We start from the raw sequence: 21,833 nt of genomic DNA on the forward strand, positions 1-21,833 counted from the left end.
GAAGGAGGTGTGAGCTGAGGGACAGAGGGGACCTAAGGAGGTGTGAGCTGAGGGATAGATGGGACCTAAGGAGGTGTAAGCTGAGGGATAGAGGGGGATTAAGGAGCTGTGAGCTGAGGGACAGTGGGGACCTAAGGAAGTGTGAGCTGAGGTACAGTGGGGACCTAGAGAGTTGTGAGCTGAGGGACAGAGGGACCTTAGGAGGTGTGAGCGGAGGGACAGAGGGGACCTAAGAAGGTGTGAGCTGAGGGATAGAGGGGTACTAAGGAGGTGTGAGCTGAGGTACAGTGGGGATCAAGGAGGTGTGAGCTGAGAGACAGAGGGGACCAAAGGAGGTGTGAGCTGAGGGACAGAGGGACCTTAGGAGGTGTGAGCTGAGGGTCAGTGGGGACCTAAGGAGGTGTGAGCTGAGTGATAGGGGGTACTAATGAGGTGTGAGTTGAGGGACAGAAGGGACCTAAGGAGGTGTGAGCTGAGGGATAGATGGGACCTAAGGAGGTGTAAGCTGAGGGATAGAGGAGGATTAAGAAGGTTTGAGCTGAGGGACATGGGGACCTATGGAGGTGTGAGCTGAGGGACAGTGGGGACCGAGAGAGTTGTGAGCTGTGGGACAGAGGGACCTTAGTAGGTGTGAGCTGAGGGACAGAGGGGACCTAAGGAAGTGTGAGCTGAGGGATAGAGGGGAACTAAGGAGGTGTGAGCTGAGGTACAGTGGGGACATAAGGAGGTGTGAGCTGAGGAACAGAGGGGACCAAAGAGGTGTGAGCTGAGGGACAGAAGGGAACTAAGGAGGTGTGAGCTGAGGGACAGAAGGGAACTAAGGAGGTGTGAGCTTAGGGACAGAGGTGACCTAAGGAAGTGTGAGTTGAGGGACAGAGGGGACATAGTGAGGTGTGAGCTGAGGGACAGTGGGGACCCAGGAGATGTGAGCTGAGGGACAGAGGGGACCCAGGAGGTGTGAGCTGAGGGACAGAGGGGACCTAGGGAGGTGTGAGCTGAGGGACAGTGGGGATTAAGGATCAGTGAGCTGAGGGACAGACGGGACTTAAGGAGGTGTGAACTGAGGGACAGAGGGGACCTAAGGAGGTGTGAGCTGAGGGACAGTGGGAACCTAAGGAGGTATGAGCTGAGGGACATTGGGGACTTAAGGAGGTGTGAGCTGAAGGAACGTGGTGACACAGAGAGGTGTGAAATGAGGGACAGAGGGGACATAAGGAGGTGTGAGCTGAGGGAGAGAGGGGACTTAAGGAGGTGTGAGCTGAGGGATTGAGGGGTACTAAGGAGGTGTGAGCTGAGGGACTGAGGGGTACTAAGGAGGTGTGAGCTGAGGGATAGATGGGACCTAAGGACGTGTGAGCTGAGGGACAGTGTGGACCTAGAGAGTTGTGAGCTGAGAGTAGAGGGACCTTAGGAGGTGTGAGCTGAGGGACAGAGGGGACCTAAGGAGGTGTGAGCTGAGGGATAGAGGGGTACTAAGGAGGTGTGAGCTGAGGTACAGTGGCGACATAAGGAGGTGTGAGCTGACGGACAGAGGGGACCTAAGGAGGTGTGAGCTGAGGGATAGAGGGGTAGTAAGCAGGTGTGAGCTGAGGTACAGTGGGGACATAAGGAGGTGTGAGCTGAGGGACAGACGGGACCAAAGGAGGTGTGAGCTGAGGGACAGAAGGGAAATAAGGAGGTGTGAGGTGAGGGACAGAGGGGACCTAAGGAGGTGTGAGCTTAGGGACAGAGGGGACCTAAGGACGTGTGAGCTGAGGGACAGAGGGGACAAAGGGAGGTGTGAGCTGAGGGACAGTGGGGACCCAGGAGATATGAGCTGAGGGACAGAGGGGACCCAGGAGGTGTGAGCTGAGGGACAGAGGGGACCTAAGGAGGTGTGAGCTGAGGGACAGTGGGGACCTAAGGATGTGTGAGCTGAGGGACAGAGGGGACATAAGGAGGTGTGAACTGAGGAACAGAGGGGACCTACGGAGGTGTGAGCTGAGGGACATTGGGGACCACAGGAGGTAGGAGGTGAGGGACAGTGGGGACCTAAGGAGGTATGAGCTGAGGGACAGTGGGGACTTAAGGAGATGTAGCTGAGGCACAGTGGGAACCTAAGGAAGTATGAGCTGAGGGACAATGGGGACGTAAGGCGGTGTGAGCTGAGGGAAAGAGGGGACCCAGGGCGGTGTGAACTGAGGCACAGAGGGACCTAAGGAGGTGTGAGCTGAGGGACAGAAGGGACCTAAGAGGTGTGAGCTGAGGGACAGAGGGACCTTAGGAGGTGTGAGCTGAGGGACAGAGGGGACCTAAGGAGGTGTGAGCTGAGGGATAGAGGGGTACTAAGGAGGTGTAAGCTGAGGGAAAGAAGGGATCTAAGGAGGTGTGAGCTGAGGGATAGAGGGGACCTAAGGAGGTGTGAGCTGAGGGATATAGGGACCGAAGGAGGTGTGAGCTGAGGGACAGAGGGGACCTAAGGAGGTGTGAGTGGAGGGATAGATGGGACCTAAGGAGGTGTAAGCTGAGGGATAGAGGGGGATTAAGGAGCTGTGAGCTGAGGGACAGTGGGGACCTAAGGAAGTGTGAGCTGAGGTACAGTGGGGACCTAGAGAGTTGTGAGCTGAGGGACAGAGGGACCTTAGGAGGTGTGAGCGGAGGGACAGAGGGGACCTAAGAAGGTGTGAGCTGAGGGATAGAGGGGTACTAAGGAGGTGTGAGCTGAGGTACAGTGGGGATCAAGGAGGTGTGAGCTGAGCGACAGAGGGGACCAAAGGAGGTGTGAGCTGAGGGACAGAGGGACCTTAGGAGGTGTGAGCTGAGGGTCAGTGGGGACCTAAGGAGGTGTGAGCTGAGTGATAGAGGGGTACTAATGAGGTGTGAGCTGAGGGACAGAAGGGACCTAAGGAGGTGTGAGCTGAGGGATAGATGGGACCTAAGGAGGTGTAAGCTGAGGGATAGAGGAGGATTAAGAAGGTTTGAGCTGAGGGACAGTGGGGACCTATGGAGGTGTGAGCTGAGGGACAGTGGGGACCGAGAGAGTTGTGAGCTGTGGGACAGAGGGACCTTAGTAGGTGTGAGCTGAGGGACAGAGGGGACCTAAGGAAGTGTGAGCTGAGGGATAGAGGGGAACTAAGGAGGTGTGAGCTGAGGTACAGTGGGGACATAAGGAGGTGTGAGCTGAGGAACAGAGGGGACCAAAGAGGTGTGAGCTGAGGGACAGAAGGGAACTAAGGAGGTGTGAGCTGAGGGACAGAAGGGAACTAAGGAGGTGTGAACTTAGGGACAGAGGGGACCTAAGGAAGTGTGAGCTGAGGGACAGAGGGGACATAGTGAGGTGTGAGCTGAGGGACAGTGGGGACCCAGGAGATGTGAGCTGAGGGACAGAGGGGACCCAGGAGGTGTGAGCTGAGGGACAGAGGGGACCTAGGGAGGTGTGAGCTGAGGGACAGTAGGGCCCTAAGGAGGTGTGAGCTGAGGGACAGAGTGGACCTATGGTGGTGTGACCTGAGGGACAGAGGGGACCTAAGGAGTTGTGAGCTGAGGGACAGTGGGGATTAAGGATCAGTGAGCTGAGGGACAGACGGGACTTAAGGAGGTGTGAACTGAGGGACAGAGGGGACCTAAGGAGGTGTGAGCTGAGGGACAGAGGGGACCTAAGGAGGTATGAGCTGAGGGACAATGGGGACCTAAGGTGGTATGAGCTTAGGGACAGTGGGGACTTAAGGAGGTGTGAGCTGAAGGAAAGTGGTGACACAGAGAGGTGTGAAATGAGGGACAGAGGGGACATAAGGAGGTGTGAGCTGAGGGAGAGAGGGGACTTAAGGAGGTGTGAGCTGAGGGATTGAGGGGTACTAAGGAGGTGTGAGCTGAGGGACTGAGGGGTACTAAGGAGGTGTGAGCTGAGGGATAGATGGGACCTAAGGACGTGTGAGCTGAGGGACAGTGTGGACCTAGAGAGTTGTGAGCTGAGGGTAGAGGGACCTTAGGAGGTGTGAGCTGAGGGACAGAGGGGACCTAAGGAGGTGTGAGCTGAGGGATAGAGGGGTACTAAGGAGGTGTGAGCTGAGGTACAGTGGCGACATAAGGAGGTGTGAGCTGACGGACAGAGGGGACCTAAGGAGGTGTGAGCTGAGGGATAGAGGGGTAGTAAGCAGGTGTGAGCTGAGGTACAGTGGGGACATAAGGAGGTGTGAGCTGAGGGACAGACGGGACCAAAGGAGGTGTGAGCTGAGGGACAGAGGGGACCTAGGGAGGTGTGAGCTGAGGGACAGTAGGGCCCTAAGGAGGTGTGAGCTGAGGGACAGAGTGGACCTATGGAGGTGTGACCTGAGGGACAGAGGGGACCTAAGGAGGTGTGAGCTGAGGGACAATGGGGATTAAGGATCAGTGAGCTGAGGGACAGACGGGACTTAAGGAGGTGTGAACTGAGGGACAGAGGGGACCTAAGGAGGTGTGAGCTGAGGGACAGAGGGGACCTAAGGAGGTATGAGCTGAGGGACAGTGGGGACCTAAGGTGGTATGAGCTTAGGGACAGTGGGGAGCTAAGGAGGTATGAGCTGAGGGACAGTGGGGACCTATGGAGGTGTGAGCTGAGGGACAGTGGGAACCTAAGGAGGTATGAGCTGAGGGACATTGGGGACTTAAGGAGGTGTGAGCTGAAGGAAAGTGGTGACACAGAGAGGTGTGAAATGAGGGACAGAGGGGACATAAGGAGGTGTGAGCTGAGGGACAGAGGGGACTTAAGGAGGTGTGAGCTGAGGGATTGAGGGGTACTAAGGAGGTGTGAGCTGAGGGACTGAGGGGACCTAAGGAGGTGTGAGCTGAGGGATAGATGGGACCTAAGGAGGTGTGAGCTGAGGGACAGTGTGGACCTAGAGAGTTGTGAGCTGAGGGTAGAGGGACCTTAGGAGGTGTGAGCTGAGGGACAGAGGGGACCTAAGGAGGTGTGAGCTGAGGGATAGAGGGGTACTAAGGAGGTGTGAGCTGAGGTACAGTGGGGACATAAGGAGGTGTGAGCTGACGGACAGAGGGGAACAAAGGAGGTGTGAGGTGAGGGACAGAAGGGAACTAAGGAGGTGTGAGCTGAGGGACAGAGGGGACCTAAGGAGGTGTGAGGTGAGGGACAGAGGGGACCTAAGGAAGTGTGAGCTGAGGGACAGAGGGGACATAGGGAGGTGTTAGCTGAGGGACAGTCGGGACCCAGGAGATGTGAGCTGAGGGACAGTGGGGACCCCGGAGGTGTGAGCTGAGGGACAGAGGGGACCTAAGGAGGTGTGAGCTGAGGGACAGAGGGGACCTAAGGAGGTGTGAGCTGAGGGATAGAGGGGTCCTAAGGAGGTGTGAACTGAGGGACATAGGGACCTAAGCAGGTGTGAGCTGAGGGACATAGGGACCTAAGGAGGTGTGAGCTGAGGGACAGAAGGGAACTAAGGAGGTGTGAGGTGAGGGACAGAGGGGACCTAAGGAGTTGTGAGCTGAGGGACAGTGGGAACCTAAGGAAGTATGAGCTGAGGGACAGTGGGGACCTAAGTCGGTGTGAGCTGAGGGAAAGAGGGGACCCAGGAAGTGTGAACTGAGGCACAGAGGGGACCTAAGGAGGTGTGAGCTGAGGGACAGTAGGGACCTAAGGAGGTGTGAGCTGAGGGACAGAGGGACCTTAGGGGGTGTGAGCTGAGGGACAGTGGGGACATAGAGAGTTAGAGCTGTCTGACAGAGGGACCATAGGAGGTGTGAGCTGAGGGACAGAGGGGACCTAAGGAGGTGTGATCTGAGGGATAGAGGGGTACTAAGGAGGTGTGAGCTGAGGGATAGAGGGGTACTAAGGAGGTGTGAGCTGAGGGACAGTGCGGACATAAGGAGGTTTGTGCTGAGGGACAGAGGGGACCAAAGGAGATGTGAGCTGAGGGACAGAAGGGAACTAAGGAGGTGTGAACTGAGGGACAGAGGGGACATAAGGAGGTGTGTGCTGCGGGAGAGTGGGGACCCAGAGTTGTGTGAGCTGAGGGACAGAGGGACCTTAGGAGGTGTGAGCTGAGGGACAGAGGGAACCTAAGGAGGTGTGAGCTGAGGGATAGAGGGGTACTAAGGAGGTGTGAGCTGAGGTACAGTGGCGACATAAGGAGGTGTGAGCTGACGGACAGAGGGGAACAAAGGATGTGTGAGCTGAGGGACATTAGGGAACTAAGGAGGTGTGAACTGAGGGACAGAGGGGACCTAAGGAGGTGTGAGGTGAGGGACAGAGGGGACCTAAGGAAGTGTGAGCTGAGGAACAGAGGGGACATAGGGAGGTGTTAGCTGAGGGACAGTGGGGACCCAGGAGATGTGACCTGAGGGACAGAGGCGACCCAGGAGGTGTGAGCTGAGGGACAGAGGGGACCTAGGGAGGTGTGAGCTGAGGGACAGAAGCGACCTAAGGAGGTTTGAGCTGAGGGACAGAGGGGACCTAAGGAGGTGTGAGCTGAGGGATAGAGGGGACCTAAGGAGGTGTGAACTGAGGGACATAGGGACCTAAGGTGGTGTGAGCTGAGGGACATAGGGACCTAAGGAGGTGTGAGCTGAGGGACAGAAGGGAACTAAGGAGGTGTGAGGTGAGGGACAGAGGGGACCAAAGGAGTTGTGAGCTGAGGGTCAGTGGGAACCTAAGGAAGTATGAGCTGAGGGACTGTGGGGACCTAAGGTGGTGTGAGCTGAGGGAAAGAGGGGACCCAGGAAGTGTGAACTGAGGCACAGAGGGGACCTAAGGAGGTGTGAGCTGAGGGACATTGGGGACCTAAGGAGGTGTGAGGTGAGGGACAGAGGGACCTTAGTGGGTGTGAGCTGAGGGACAGTGGGGACATAGAGAGTTAGAGCTGACTGACAGAGGAACCATAGGAAGTGTGAGCTGAGGGACAGAGGGGACCTAAGGAGGTGTGAGCTGAGGGATAGAGGGGTACTAAGGAGGTGTGAGCTGAGGGACAGAAGGCAACTAAGGAGGTGTGAACTGAGGGACAGAGGGGACGTAAGGAGGTGTGTGCTGAGGGAGAGTGGGGACCCAGAGAGGTGTGAGCTGAGGGACAGAGGGACCTTAGGAGGTGTGAGCTGAGGGACAGAGGGGACCTAAGGAGGTGTGAGCTGAGGGATAGAGGGGTACTAAGGAGGTGTGAGCTGAGGGACAGAGGGGACCTACGGAGGTGTGAGCTGAGGGACAGAAGGGACCTAAGGATGTATGAGCTGAGGGACAGTGGGGACCCAGGAGGTGTGAGCTGAAGGACAAAGGGGACCTAAGGGGGTGTGAGCTGAGGGGAGTGGGGACCTAAGTAGTGTGATCTGAGGAAAAGAGGGTACCTAAGGAGGTGTGAGCTGAGGGACAATGGGGACCCAGGAGGTGTTAGCTGAGGGACAGAGGGGCCCCAGGAGGTGGAGCTGAGGGACAGAGTTGACTAAGGACGTGTGCTCTGAGGGACAGAGCGGGCCTTAGGTGGTGTGAGCTGAGGGACAGAGGGGACCTAAGGAGGTGTGAGCTGAGGGACAGAGTGGACCTAAGGAGGTGTGAGCTGAGGGACAGAGGAGACCTAAGGAGTTGTGAGCTCAGCGACAATGGGGACCTGCTTAGTAAAGTATCCCCAAAATGAAAATAAAAAAAACCATGAAGGTATTAGTTACAAAAAAGAGCAAATTCCTGCTGAAGAAAAGGAAGCTATATTAATATAGGACAAAATAGATACTGAGGTAAAAGCATTATCACCTCAGAAAGTTATTTTCTAATGACAAATGGTCCAATCACTGAGAAGATGGAGAAATTGTGATGTTACCCTTTACATTAAGATTAGTGAAGATTAACATAACAAAACAATGACAAATTAGTGCAGATTTATCCCATTGCTCTCAATTAAGGAGGGCCAAGCAAATGAAACTAACCAACATGGCTAATCTGTTGCCATCCCGACTCTATAGCCTTGTGTTTGGTAGAGGGTAACTGTGAGAGTTGATTGGATCACACTTGGAACATGTGTGGCTTTTTTTAATCACATATCACTCCATTAGCAAGCATGTCTCAATTGTGTCAGGAAACTGGTGTCATTCTTTCTCTGTTAGGCCATTTATGTTGGAGCTTAACTTGATAAAAGTTCCAGAAGCCTACAGAAAATTTCTTAATGAAATGTTAGACACATCTTCATTGAAATCAGGAGAGAATAAATGGTGTTCATTGCTGCTGTTCCTCTTCCTCATTTTATTAGACTAGTTGAAAACTGTAAAGATGAAGGTCTGGAGACAAGAAGACTCAGGAGCCTGCATGATGCAACTATGTTCTTGTCAGGGAGGGTAGCTCGTCAGAAGGTGGACATGTAAACATGAACATTATATGCACAACTAAAATAAAGGTTAAAATCCAATTACAGTCTCTGCCATAGTAATACAAAACCAAAACTTTTAAAGTTTTACTGAGCTACAAAAAAGGGGTGGGTGGGGGGCCAAAGGGCAACCAGTAAAGATGGTGTTTCTGTATGCACAAGAACTAGGCAAAACTTTGCTGAAAGACAGTTTAAAGTGATGGGACTCAGTAGTAGATATGTCCTTGGTAAAATAACTCAACATTGTAAAGAAGTCAGTTAAACCCAGATTGGCCCATAGGTTCAATATAACTCCTGTAAAGTCTAACAGAATGTGTTGTGCAACCAGTGGATTTATCTTACATTTTATGAGGAAAGGTATCAGTAACTCCAGCATATCTTCAGAATAAGGATCTGTTCTATAATATAAACATTTATCTTAACTGTTGTCATAAAGGTAACACAGTGATGGAGTAGGCTAAACAAAGAAACCAAATTACTAAAACAGGGAGTTCTAAAAAGATACGCACCCATGCACACCCACACACACATACACATACATGTGCACACATATGCTCTCTCTCTCTCCTCTCTCTCTTACACACACACACACACACACACACACACACATACACACAAGCTTATCCACATGCACATACTACTGAAGAGTCCTGAGTGTAGGCAGGTCTGTTTATTAACTTTGCTGAAGCACTTGGTAACATTCATCATCAAATAAAATAATTTTTAGGTGAATTTCAAATGGTCAAAACTTTGAAACTTTTTGAAAAAAAGAATATCTTTATTAACTTAATGTAGGGGAAAGTTCTATATATAAGAAAAAATGTCACTGGAAAGATAGCAAGATGATGAATTTATACCACAGAAACACTTATGGACTAAAGCTTCTCTGTTGCCTCCTTCCTACACAGCATGAAAACATTCCTTTTGAAGACAAAGTTGCATCCCTTAAAGTGGTAAGTTAGTTTTGCTAATAAATCAAATGTTGAAGTTATATTCAAAGGTAAATTTATTTGTAGATCAGCTAATACTCTGTACATTGTATCTATAATAAATAGATTTCAGTGCACTCTTTTTTAGTATATCTAGAGAGCGAAGTAGTAGGGTTAATGTCTATGAAAACTTTTTATGAAATAACAGAAAATATTGGGCTCTCAAAATTTTGTCCAGGAAGCAATAATCTTGTATAGTAATTTGAAACCAGTGTGAGTTCAGGATTAATGTCTGTTCAAGAACGTGTGTAGGGAGGCAAGGAGGACCTGAGAGGAGTAAAGGAAGGGGAAACTAATCACGATGTTTTACATAGGAAAAAGAAACATTTGTTAATAAAAGAAGAAAAATTACAGGCCTTTGTCTCTATCATAGTCTATAAGAGTTGAGAGTCAGACCTACCCAGCTTCAGAGAGACTGTCAGAGCTCACCTTTAAATGGGTCAGTAAAGAAAAGTCAGAGACAGTGTGTACCCAAAATCATCACTTTCACTTTTAGAAAATGTATTTTGCCACACTGAGCTTTGAAAATAGAGCGAATCTGTTTCAAAATATAAGCATCAGGAAACTCGGGAAGCCAGTTTAGTGGCTCGTGCGTGTGATCCCAAACGTACAGGGATGCAGTAATCACAGATAGCCAGGGCACAGGAGGAAGACCTTGCCTCCAGACACCAGAAATGCTTGAAAGCAGGCAGCATAGTAGCTTTATTGTGGTTTGCTATGTAATTTAATATAAAATAAATTATTAATGACAGATACTTAAGAATATATGTAAATTTTCTGTATAGATACAAGAAAGAATGTCCTTAGCCTAAAGAAGTTATAGGACATTGTAGTCCCGCACAAATGTAAGTAGGGTAGGATAACTGCAAAGTGAGAGCAGGGCAGAAGGGCTATACACAGGGAAGGATGGGCAGTGGTTTTCCTTGTGACCAAATGGTGCTTTCATCAAGACCTCAAGGGTAAGGAGGATGAGCCAGGTTCAGGGGATGAAGCCACAAATACTGTGGGCAAAAGACTGGAAATGTGCAAAAACTCTGGAGGAAGAGCACACGGGTGCCTTGCAGGAGCACACAGGTGCCTTGCAGGAGCTGACTTCGAGCCAAAAGCTGGGGAGCAAGGTGAACACAGCAGGGAAAGTGGAAGGGCAGGCAGAGGCACATGCTGACTCCGTCAAGTTCAGGGGACTGTATTCTGAGGACAGTTACCGGATTTGAGTAGGGATTGTTCTGCTCAAATGTGGGAAGTAGAGAGGAGACAGAAGAACTGTCATGAACTTCTTGTCCAAATTGAGATGACAGGTGAAGATGTCCTAGACAACCTGGTAATTTACTCTCAAACCCTCTCTAGGAAAGTGATAATACTTATTTTGAATAATGGAAATGAAAGTACTTATTTTTTTTACTTTTTTTTTATTTCTAACTCTTCTCCTAGGATTTTCTTTGGCATCCAGAAGTTAATGGTTCTATGAAACAGTGTATCAAGTTGTGGACTGAGGTCTGTATCTGAAAACAGGCTTTTGGGTGTGTAACCAAATTTAACAAGCCAATGAGAAACTGGTTTTTTTCTAAGGTGTGTGAGATTGATTCAGGTCCTTGGCTAAGATGAATAAGTGTTATTAAATATCTCTGCCTGTTATCACCATGTAGATAATACTTAGATTCTCCATGTATGAGGTCCTCTCTTACTGCTGTCACACAGGGAATTCAAACTTGGGGTGACACAACAAGAAAAAAGGGTCAAGGTGAGGTCACATACTGGGCATAGAAGTCAGTGGTAAGGAACTTGCCTAGCATGCATTATACCCTGAGTTCAAGTGCTGGTTGGGGGGCGGGGGTGTCTGGAGTAGGGAGAGAAGAGAGGAGAGACATCAATTGAGCAATTGAGATTGATTGATTTGGTGCAAGGCTGAGGTGTTTAGTGAGTACCTATCTTAAAGATAAATAAACACAAATAATCTTCCAACAAAACATGTTTTCTTGGCATCTTTCTGAGGTTTCCTTATTTATAACCAGGGACTAAAAGGAACTAACTTGCATTTACTTTTATAAAAAAATGTATCATTGCTTTTATGACATAATCTGTGGAGATAAATTGAACAGCAAGTGTGTTCTTGATGTCAGAAAGTTCGTAGGCTCTTCTAAGTCCGCCTTGCAGTCTCTACAGTGGTCTCCACGATGCTGTACAGATGAAGCTTGTATTTTTTTTCCCTAAAGCTGTTTACATTTGTCATGAATAAAGCAATGTTTAGAAGTGTTGACATGTTTTACATAATGACATTTTTACACCAACTCACCCTCCTTGTTTTACAATAACTGTTTAAAACTGAACCACACTATGGGACAGATAAGCTTTTTAGGTCATGTTGAAACCTCACCTCTGTTGGAAATTCATTTGTTTGAGACATGTGTTCAGATGTATGGACCACAGTGGAGAACAGGTGCAGCCTGCTCAGGGGACCGGCAGCAGTCTGAGCGTGCCTGGAGATCAATCACACTTTGGTTTTACTTCTTTTTATTTGGGGGAGACTTGATAATGCATAGGATAGCTACCTACTAGGATGTAGTCTAAACAACACTAACTTTATTTGCCTGTGCTTCTAGATACTTTAGAGTGGATTTTCTAAAGGCCATTAGATTGAATATGTTTTGAATTTTGAGGGTAGTAGACATCTATTGAAACCAGTTAGGAGAAGAATGCCAAGATACAGCAGAAAAGAGAGAGGACAGCAAGCTCACCTGTGAAGAAACCAGCTGCATATGATGGGTTTGTTAAGTGAGCGAAAATCAAGCCGAAGCTACATTAGTTGATTTGATGAGTTTTGGTATAGATTAAGGTGTCATTAGAAGGCATTTGCATAGAAAAACTTGAATATGTCAGAATTTAGAGATGAAAGGGGAAAGCTTCCGGGGAATTGAATTATCTAGAAATGGCAGCGGAAGGAGGAGGAGTGGAGGGACTGAGCTGTTACAGTGCAGGGAGAAGGCATCTTCAGTGGAGGATGGGCCATGATGTGATGTTAACTAGGTAAGATGAATGAACCTCTGGGATTGGCAACTCAGGGTTCATTAGTGGGCGGGCGCTACGACGGTTTAAATGGATGGCTTATGTCCAAACCGAAAGCCTGGTGAAGTGAATCCTAGGCCTGAGAAAGAGAAACTGGCACAGAACACAGAATATTCATCCAAGTAAGCCTTTGCTCTTAAGTCGAGGAGGTTGCAGAAAATGAGGCAGGCCGGGAAGACAGGCTTTGAAGAATAAAGATCAGTTAGTACTTTGAGGTCAAAGGAAGAAGAAAGGCAGAGCAGGACAGGATTGATATTAGGAACTTTGGAGGCGACATGGATCAGAGCTGCAGGTATGAAAGGGGAAGTCGAGAAAAGAGTTTGGGGCTAGGACTGAGACATGGAGTCCATTTTCTATTAGAGGAAGATAGGCGACTGAATGTGGAGATGAAGCGGGCGGCATCGTGTGGGAGAGCAGAGCGCATGCGCTGTCTCAATTCTTGTTTCTGAATAAAGTTGAAGGGTCAGACTCTGCTGGAGGAGAGCAAGTGGACCTGCTGAGGGAATGGTAGGCTTGGAACCACTGTTCTGAAGAACGAGAAAGGAAGCTACCTGGGGATGAGGAAAAAGAAAGAAGTATGGTGATATAAACTAAAGTCTTACCCAGCTGAAGGGAAATGGACTATGGTCAACACGGATTACCTTCATGATAAGAAATAGCAGTTATCAATTAAGATTGATGTCAGTGACATGATTAATTAAATGTGGTGCTTATTTTTTGTTTCCTCACACTGTTTGAGCATCAAGTCTTCTGAGTGGCAAAAGATGCATTGGATTCCTAGGTTAGGCTATTGGTATTCTGACTATTCCTGTCCGGCTGAGGAATACCCTACTGTTTTTCTGGATGGTCCTTACTGAACAAGTTAACATCACCCCTGCCTGTCTCACAAGGCAGTAGGAATCTATTTTGAAAGGAGACATTTTAAGAGAGGATACTAAAAACTCAGCACTGTGTCAATGTTACAAACCTCCTTGTGCTAGTATATGGGCTCACTGGGTTAGAAGTAGTGCCTTGTGCAGCTGTGAGCCTTTCTAGAGACTTTTCCTTTGTTTCCCCACATGCGGTCTTTAGTAATCACCAGTATATTTTGTTAAATATATGTTAGATTTAGCCTTCCTGACAGATTATGTTTCCTTAGGGCACTGATCCTATAGTTTGTTTAACACTTATACTGTGTACCCTGTAGACTTCCATGAATACTTCTTAATTGACTGACATAATACACTGGAGCTTTACTCTAAGCAATTTACTCAGAATTCTGAATAATAGTAGGTCATGTTCGATTTCAGTAGTGTTCCTGTGCGTATGCGTGTGCGTGTGTGTATGTGTGTATGTGTGTGTATGTGTGCATGTGCGTGTGTGTGTGTGTGTGTGTGTGTGTGTGTGTGTGTGTGTGAGAATACTAGAGGATTAACTGCACTAGTGTCTTGCCATGCACTGTGACCATATAGCCATGTAAGCCTTGAAGGGATCTATAACTAGAGTTCACTTGTCAAGAGCATGTAGGAGTCACGTGACTGTTGTTGCTTACATTCAGTCGTCTACCTGGATATAGCATAGCTATAAGGCTTTTCTTCCTTTAGGACGTGGTTTCGAAGCCCCATGTGATTGTAGCGGGAGCAGCCACGGTAAGTTCCTGTCTGCATTCTAACAGACTGATCTTTGTTTCACTCTTAAGGACATGCTAAGAAAAAGTTAACTTATATTAAGTAGAATTCTTGATTGTTTTACATTTTAATTTCCATTTCAATTATAATTAACCAGACTGATGAATTTTAATAAAAGGGCCTGAATGAACTAAGTAAATTTCATATTAAATCTCAGTATTATTTTATATCCAGAGTTATATTTTTGAGTGTTATACATTCAAAAACTATTTTATCGTGCCTTTTTGTAATTGTGAACATGTATTTCATTAAATAATTTGACCAAAGTTATTCTAGTATTGACTGAAATTAGAATTGTGTTTAAATTACCCTGTTAAAATAGGTGTATTATATATGTTACTTTCCTGTGCTAAGCGCTAAGTCAATGCTTAACCTTCACTGTTTCTTAGTGGTCCATCAAGATTCATAATGGTAGCGAGGAAGCACTGTCTCAATATAAAATGAATATCACCTCCATAGCACCGCTCTTAGAAAAACTGGCCAAGACTAGTGATGTTTATTGGGTCTTACAAGGTAAGGAGTGAGTAATGAAAAAATGTCATTTTATATACATTTTAAGGTATAGGTTTTATTATACCACATTCCAAGAAACAAAATTACTGCTTTATGAGAATAAATTTTGAAATGATGTTTGCAAGATTAGAATAAACTGGAGGAACTTGCTTTCTTTTTTAAATTTAAGGAACAAACTAATAAATACAGCAAGCATAAAATAAATAGAAAATATCCACCAAGCAGCAGAATGGCTGCAAAATACAATGAAGAGATAAACCCTGAAGGCAAATACATTCACCTCCAACTGCTTCACTTTTTACAGAGTATATTCCTGTGCTCAGGGAAAGCAGTGAAGATAGATATTAATCACACTTTGTATAATATTGAAACCATTAGAAATAAATATACATGCAAATGACACCGGTCTTTAAATCGACACCCCATCTAGTGTATCCTGGGTGTGAAAGTCGCATTAAGTCAGCTCATTTCAGGAATGTATTGAATGCCCATTATTTAAAGCACCACAATATGAAATGCCTTGGATATTTTAGCAATTCGATATGTTTGTCAAAGACTCTGAAAATTATTTCCAAGTTGGAAGGAACAAGAAAGGGAGTGAGAGTCTGTTGTGCCATTTCTGTTCAATTCTCAGGCTCATGGTTAACCTTTCTCTTCGGAAAATGAGCGAGAGTTAACATATAACCATTGATGAGAACAGGCAGACTTGGCTCCTGAGGATTACATCCAGATCATTTGAATACTCTTCCCAGAACTGCAGAGAGCCTTGGGAAAGCATACTGCTTATTGCTCCTTAGACATTCTTCCACACTCCAGTTGTAATTTGTCATAATCGACATCAAGAATTTTAAATTCGTGAGGCATGCTGCAACATGAAAATATTTCCCCTCCATAATATACATGGGAAAGTGATGAAAGTTCTTTAAATTTGAGGGACATATCGACTCATAAGTCAGATGTAAAATAGGAAAACATTGCCAACTTCATCCAGCTTTTTGTAGAAGTATTTTATTCAATATCCGGTGTCACCTCTAGTTTCAGAACAAACTATGAAATGGAGATTATCTAACGTGTGTGATCATGCTTTTACCAATAAGAGGGTTTGACCTTTATTTTAAATGTACTTTCAATGTGCAGACCCAGTTTATGAAGATCTCTTAAGTGAAAATAGAAAAATGATTACTAACGAGAAGATAGACGCCTACAACGAAGCTGCAGTCAGCATTCTGAACAGCAGCACCAGGACATCCAAGTCCAATGTCAAGATGTTCAGTGTTTCCAAACTCATCGCCCAAGAAACCATCATGGAGTCTTTGGATGGCTTACACCTTCCTGAATCAAGCAGAGAAACTGTAAGTGTTCTTGTATGTCAGTGGGAGGAGGCTAGATTCAGTTGCTGATAGGCTACCAGTCAGAGCCTGGATGTCAATCCTTTTGTCTCACTGCAGTACTAATTACTCATTCTCTTCAAATGCACATGGAGAAATAAGATTGCTGTCTATCACCTAACTGATGCTACACTAAGTAAGAAATTTCTTATACTCCAAAACTCCATGTAACAGTAGCTGTGGTAGGAAAAATGAAATGTCATCTAAAGTGGCTGTCACCATTAAGAAGCCTCTAAGCTCTTAGCATGCCCAAAGGACCGCTTTGTTCTCCTTCAAGATACAGCTATGGTGAGGAGCGCACTTTGCAAGATTAAAAAAAGAAAGCATGTTTATAACCTCCTGGTTCTTAAATTGCCTTGGTCAAGGTAAACAGCAGAGTAACAGATGGAAAAGCTTTGTTAAGTGTGAAAGAAAACTTCATAAGTAAACACTTTACTCACTAGAAGACAGTATCTAGAGGGCTTTTCAAAAACATACCTTTAGTTGGAAAAGAATTATATCACTTTCCTTCTTCCCTCTCTTCCCTGCAGGTTCCCATCCTCCAGCCCCTCCCACATCCCCACACTTTAAAGTTGATAGCCTCTTTTTCTTTATTATTATTACACTATTATTATTATTATATAGAAATGTATGGACATATATACATACACAAATATATAAATACAACTAAGTTTGCTTTTCTTGTTTGTTTATATGTATGTGGATATGGTTTCAGTGTGGACAACCTATAAGAGAGCTCATCCCTGGGAAAGACCTATATCTCCTTCTCCCAGCAGTCACTAATTGTCTGTAGTTCTTTGTCTGGGGGTTAGGACCCCATAAAATTTCCCCCTTCCTTGTTAACATGTCCCTTGATATTACCATTGTTCAGCCTTGTTTATGCAGCCATTTCTAGACGAGTATTTCACAGCAGACTTCCTGCTATTCTGTCTCTCACAATCTTCCTACTCCTTGGTCCACATTGTTCCCTTAGCCATAGATGTAGGGGCTGTGATGTAAACGTGTCTATTGGGGCTGTACTTCCCTATGACCCATTCACCCCTGAATCATGTCCACTTGTGCACTCTGTGATGGTTTCTGTTTGCTATAAAGAGAAGCTTCTTTAACGAAGGGCTATCGCTATATTTATCTGTGGGTATAAGGATAAGATTTAGAATTCAGTAAGGAATTGTGCTGGTCTTGCAAAGCAGTAATAGTAAATTCTTTTTTAAGGTCCATGATCTCATTAGCTCTGGAACTGGCTAGGATTCAGTACCAGCCATGGCTTCCCTTTTGTTGAGAGGGTTTTACATTCAGTCAGACAGCTGTTGGCTGTCACCAACATGTGAATGGCTCTTCCTACACCTTTACAGACATCTTGGCATGCCGGTCATTGTCATAGATCAAGGTGTTCTGAGTCCTAAGTGTGTGGTGTCTTCAGCAATGGAGAGCTCACCCCACTGGACTTTTTAACTTTCTAAAATAGCAGTGGTGATAGAGAGAGGGGAAGGGGGAAAGAGGGAGGACAGGGAGAGGGAGAGGGATTAATCACATTAACCACTTAAAATTTTTGGCATTGGCTGTTTATTTTATTGTAGCAAGATCCAGTGAGGAATTCTATAAACGAAAAGGTGTTTGTAAGGAGGAACTTAAATTTTAAGAAAAAAAAAGGAGCCCATGTTACTTGTATTAGACCACAAACTGGATGGAGGCAGTGTAGCTATAAAGTCCTGTCTTTCTGTAGAATTAGGCTTAGGATTAGGGTTCATGTAAACATCCCTCACCTATAGGAACATGTCTTTATTTGTAAACCCCAGTTCTCTATGTACAAACTGGCTTTGAAGACTCCAGGACACAGTTGAGGACTCTGTCAGAACATCTGTAGATGAGGGTTTGTAAGAATGCCGACCCAAGAACTTCCTCAATCTGAGGGCTATGATGACAGGATTTTTTCAGTGGTTAATTGAGTACTTTGAAGAACAATGCTCAAGTGATAACACCAGCATCCAGCAGACATCCAGCAGAAAATTGTAGTTTTCATAAGTTTAGATTTTGACCAAATCTTTAGCTGGACAGAGTCTTAACAGCTTGCCTAAAATAAGTTTGTTACAGTCAAACTATAGTGAACACTCCACACATTTGATATAACAACAGATATCTTAATATTATACTCATAAATTATCTATAAGCTATGAATTAAATAAAAAGCAAATTATCAATATCATTAGCTAAGCGTTATTAATTTTTCATTGTTACCTATATTGCAACATTTTGCCGTGCAAAGACTGGGACTCCAGCTTAACTATTATGGTTTTGGAATTCTGCTAATTAAAATTCTTTGGTCTTTGACAACTCTCTGGATTTTGTTTTTTAGCTGATCTATTAGGAGCCATGAGGTTTTTGCTATTTTTCATTGCTGTTTCATTGTTATTTTCTAAAAGAAGAGAACAATATCAGTGCATTCTAAGTAGGAAGGAGGTATCACTTTTTAGTATGTCGTGGGTCACATTCGAAAATAAACTTCTTACTGTGACTAAAATCCAAGAAATTCAAGTCGCCCAAACTAGCTTTTACCATGTGCAGGAATACCATCATTTACATGTGTGTCTGGGAGGAGGGTGCAAAACAGACAAGAACATTTGGTTTCAGTGTCAAGATCTCCACAGTAGTCTAAGGAGGAAATGTGACGGGGAGTGTATCACTGACAAGATAATAACCAGGATAAAACCTGTGTGTTCACAGAGTGCAATGATTCTCATGAACGTGTACTGTAATAAAATTTTGAAGCCCGTGGATGGTTCCTGCTGTCAGCCTCGGCCACCTCTTACTCTCATTCAGAAGCTAGCTGCTTGCTTTTTTACTTTATCCATTATTGGGTATTTAATCTTCTATGTAATTCATCGTAATGCTCACCGGAAGAATAAACCATGTCCTGATTTGGAAAGTGGTGAGGAAAAGAAGAATATCATCAATACTCCTGTGTCCTCATTAGAAATACTTTTACAGTCTTTTTGCAAACTTGGCCTGATTATGGCTTATTTCTATATGTGTGACCGTGCAAACCTGTTTATGAAGGAAAACAAATTTTATACACATTCATCATTCTTTATTCCAATTATTTACATCTTGGTTTTGGGAGTGTTTTACAATGAAAACACAAAAGAGGTAAGATCATTTTCATTAGTTTATCCTATTCCATGAACTACAAAATGTCTTTTCAAAAACTGTTGTCATGCTTTATGGCAGAAGTTACAAACATGTTCCTACAGGAGGAAGAAGGGTGCCGTATGTCACGACTTACGTTATTTTGTTTGCTTAAGGCTAGAAAAAATAGAATGGTTCCTTCAAGTACTAGATGGTATTCATTGTCAATTAAAATGTAAAAATATAATTATATTAAGAAATGGTTCTATATGAAGCAAATATTTTATATTTATATATTTATCAGACATGTACACAAAAATTAGAACTTACATAATGCTGTGGCTTCTATTTGGGATCCTCTGAGTTTCCTAAATTAGAAGTGTGATCATCATTCAGAATTATTTGCATAACTTCTCTATAAGGGTCTCTTATTTGAATTACCAAACTCTTCTCCAAAAAAAAAAAAAAGCTCTTTTATGAACATGATTAATCAGTTCTTCATATCCTGTAAGAGTGTGCTAAGGAAAATAAATTCTAATAATGGAACATTATCTGTCAGCGAAAGTATAAGAGGGCTGTAAGATCTTTTCTCAATCCTGAAATTCTACAATTTTGTAAAGAAAATTGTAGGATGCTATTTTTTATACCTATAAATACATTTGTTATAGTTTTAGTGTCATTTGAAGCAAAATCAGAAGGATCACCTGAAGTCCTCAAGATCTCATTATAGTTGTCTTTCAAATTGGATCTACATTTAAAAATTTTTATTATATCTTTTAGCAAGAAATAGAGGTAGTTTTCCCCAACCATGATTCTTTGACATTGGTTTTCACATTAGCTTTAAATACTGTAAGAAAAGTGATACATTCTTAATGTATTTTGCCAAATAACTACTTCCCAGTAGATTTTCAAATGGATCTTGGTTCCCTCATGCAGACGAAAGTGTTAAATAGAGAGCAGACGGATGAATGGAAGGGCTGGATGCAGCTGGTGATTCTCATCTATCACATCTCAGGGGCCAGCACGGTAAGTACTCGGCGGCCAAGTTCAGAGCGAAGAGAAAGCCACTCACCCAACTGTTCCCCGAAGTCTCTCAAAAGTCTACCATTTTAAAAGCCAAGTCAATTTTCTTTAAAAAAAAAAAGAGAGAGAGAGACTTTATATTTTATATGTCTTTGTCCTTAATACTATAGAAATAGCCAATATCTTATATCATCTTGTTGAACAGCTAAGGTATCAGGAAGCTCTGTAAATAGCAAAGGATTTAGAATAGGCTACTTACGATCAAAAGAATTCAAATTTATATCCTATTTGTCACTGTGTTTTAAGAACTTTGGTTAACTAGTTTTATATTGAAACATTTTGAAGATTTATTTTTCATCGTGTGTCTGCATTTGGATATGTGTCCATGAGTGTAAGTGCCGGTGGAAGCCTGAGACGTTGGCTCCCCAGGAGCCTGACTGACAGACAGTTGGGAGCTGCCTGATATAGGTGCTGGGCACCAAACCCAGGTTCTCTTCAGCACAGCAAGTGTCCTGATCACTAAGCCATCGCTCCAGGCCCCGCTAGTTTTATATTTTAAAAACTTATGTTTGCCCTCACCATTTTCTTCTTCCCAGGAAAGAGAGTCTGGATTGGCCTGGCTATGGGAGGGTTAAGAAGACTATAGTCGTCCCTGTTTTAAAGACAGGCCAGCTGTCGCCCAGTGGGAACAAGCTTCCGTGGGTGAAGCTGGCAGCTGCTTGTCACGTGGCTTTCACAGTGGACAGCAGACTCACGGGAAAAATGTTTTAGAATTCAAAGTTAGAAACGCATTCATAATGTGTGAAGTACCAAGTTGTTTTATTGTTTTGTTGCTTATCCCAAACTCATCTATAAATATTTAGTATTTGACTTGATAAATTCAAGTGAGAAGAAAGTGCTTGAAGGATAGCAATTAGTAGTGTAAATATTATTACTGAATTTTTTCTAAGAAAATTAAAAGCAGTTGAACTTCTGAGTTTTACGGATGCTTTGCTTGAAGTCAGAGAGCAAAGGAATGAAATGTGCTCCTTTCTGAAATTCCACACCTGTGCTATGTGTCCTTGCAGCAGCATTGAGATTTCTATGGTCCCTGCAGCTGTAAGTTTAAGCTGCAGCTAGTAAAGCTTAGACGGTGAAGAAAATCCAGTCAGGGGAGATGGCTTAGGACTCATGGCATAAACACCTCAATTCTCTGGGAAATAAGAAGAGGTGAATGTTGGAGCCTGGAAACACCTCTGATGTATGAATAAAGATTTAGTTAATAGGGGGAGGGGTGCTTTGTTTTAAGAACGTGCCATTTGGAAATGTAATTAATTGCTGACATATTAAGTGGTGATATTTCTAAGAAATTAGGTGGGAAAAAATTAATGGCAGATTAAGTTCCTCAATTCAGTGATTCCAGAAAGGAATTACATCGTAAAAAGATGAAGGCAATTTGGCATTCTAGTATACTCATTTACCAACCCAGCATTTAATGCATCTTCCTAGACGGCCTCCCAATACATTCTCATTTACAATGAAAAAACAACGACTCTGTTCTGAAAGAACATAATTTTCATTAGCAGATCATTTGTAATGATTAATTATGTGTCCCACTTCTGTTATACACATTTTGTTGTTAAAAATTACCTGTATCCTCACTGGAAAAGCATTGTTCATGTAGGTTAGAAGTTATTTGGGGCTGTCATTCATGGGTAGTTGAGAAATTAATGTTAGTTAAAACTTTAACTGCCATAGTATTTTAATTGTCCAATT

The 21,833-nt window shown here is 44.6% G+C and overlaps 1 protein-coding gene across 1 annotated transcript in view; it reads left to right on the plus strand.

Moving 5' to 3' along the window:
* Positions 1-21,833, plus strand: part of Casd1 (CAS1 domain containing 1) — a 92,017-nt gene that overhangs the window by 46,802 nt on the left and 23,382 nt on the right. Inside the window, exons 4-10 of the mRNA NM_001402046.1 lie at positions 9,221-9,265; positions 10,733-10,795; positions 13,948-13,992; positions 14,421-14,544; positions 15,682-15,896; positions 18,654-19,076; positions 19,992-20,081. Coding sequence (NP_001388975.1) covers positions 9,221-9,265; positions 10,733-10,795; positions 13,948-13,992; positions 14,421-14,544; positions 15,682-15,896; positions 18,654-19,076; positions 19,992-20,081 — 1,005 coding nt within the window. The remainder of the gene's footprint in view (positions 1-9,220; positions 9,266-10,732; positions 10,796-13,947; positions 13,993-14,420; positions 14,545-15,681; positions 15,897-18,653; positions 19,077-19,991; positions 20,082-21,833) is intronic.

The sequence above is a fragment of the Rattus norvegicus genome, chromosome 4, assembly GCF_036323735.1.
Source record: "Rattus norvegicus strain BN/NHsdMcwi chromosome 4, GRCr8, whole genome shotgun sequence".
Lineage (NCBI taxonomy): Eukaryota > Metazoa > Chordata > Mammalia > Rodentia > Muridae > Rattus > Rattus norvegicus.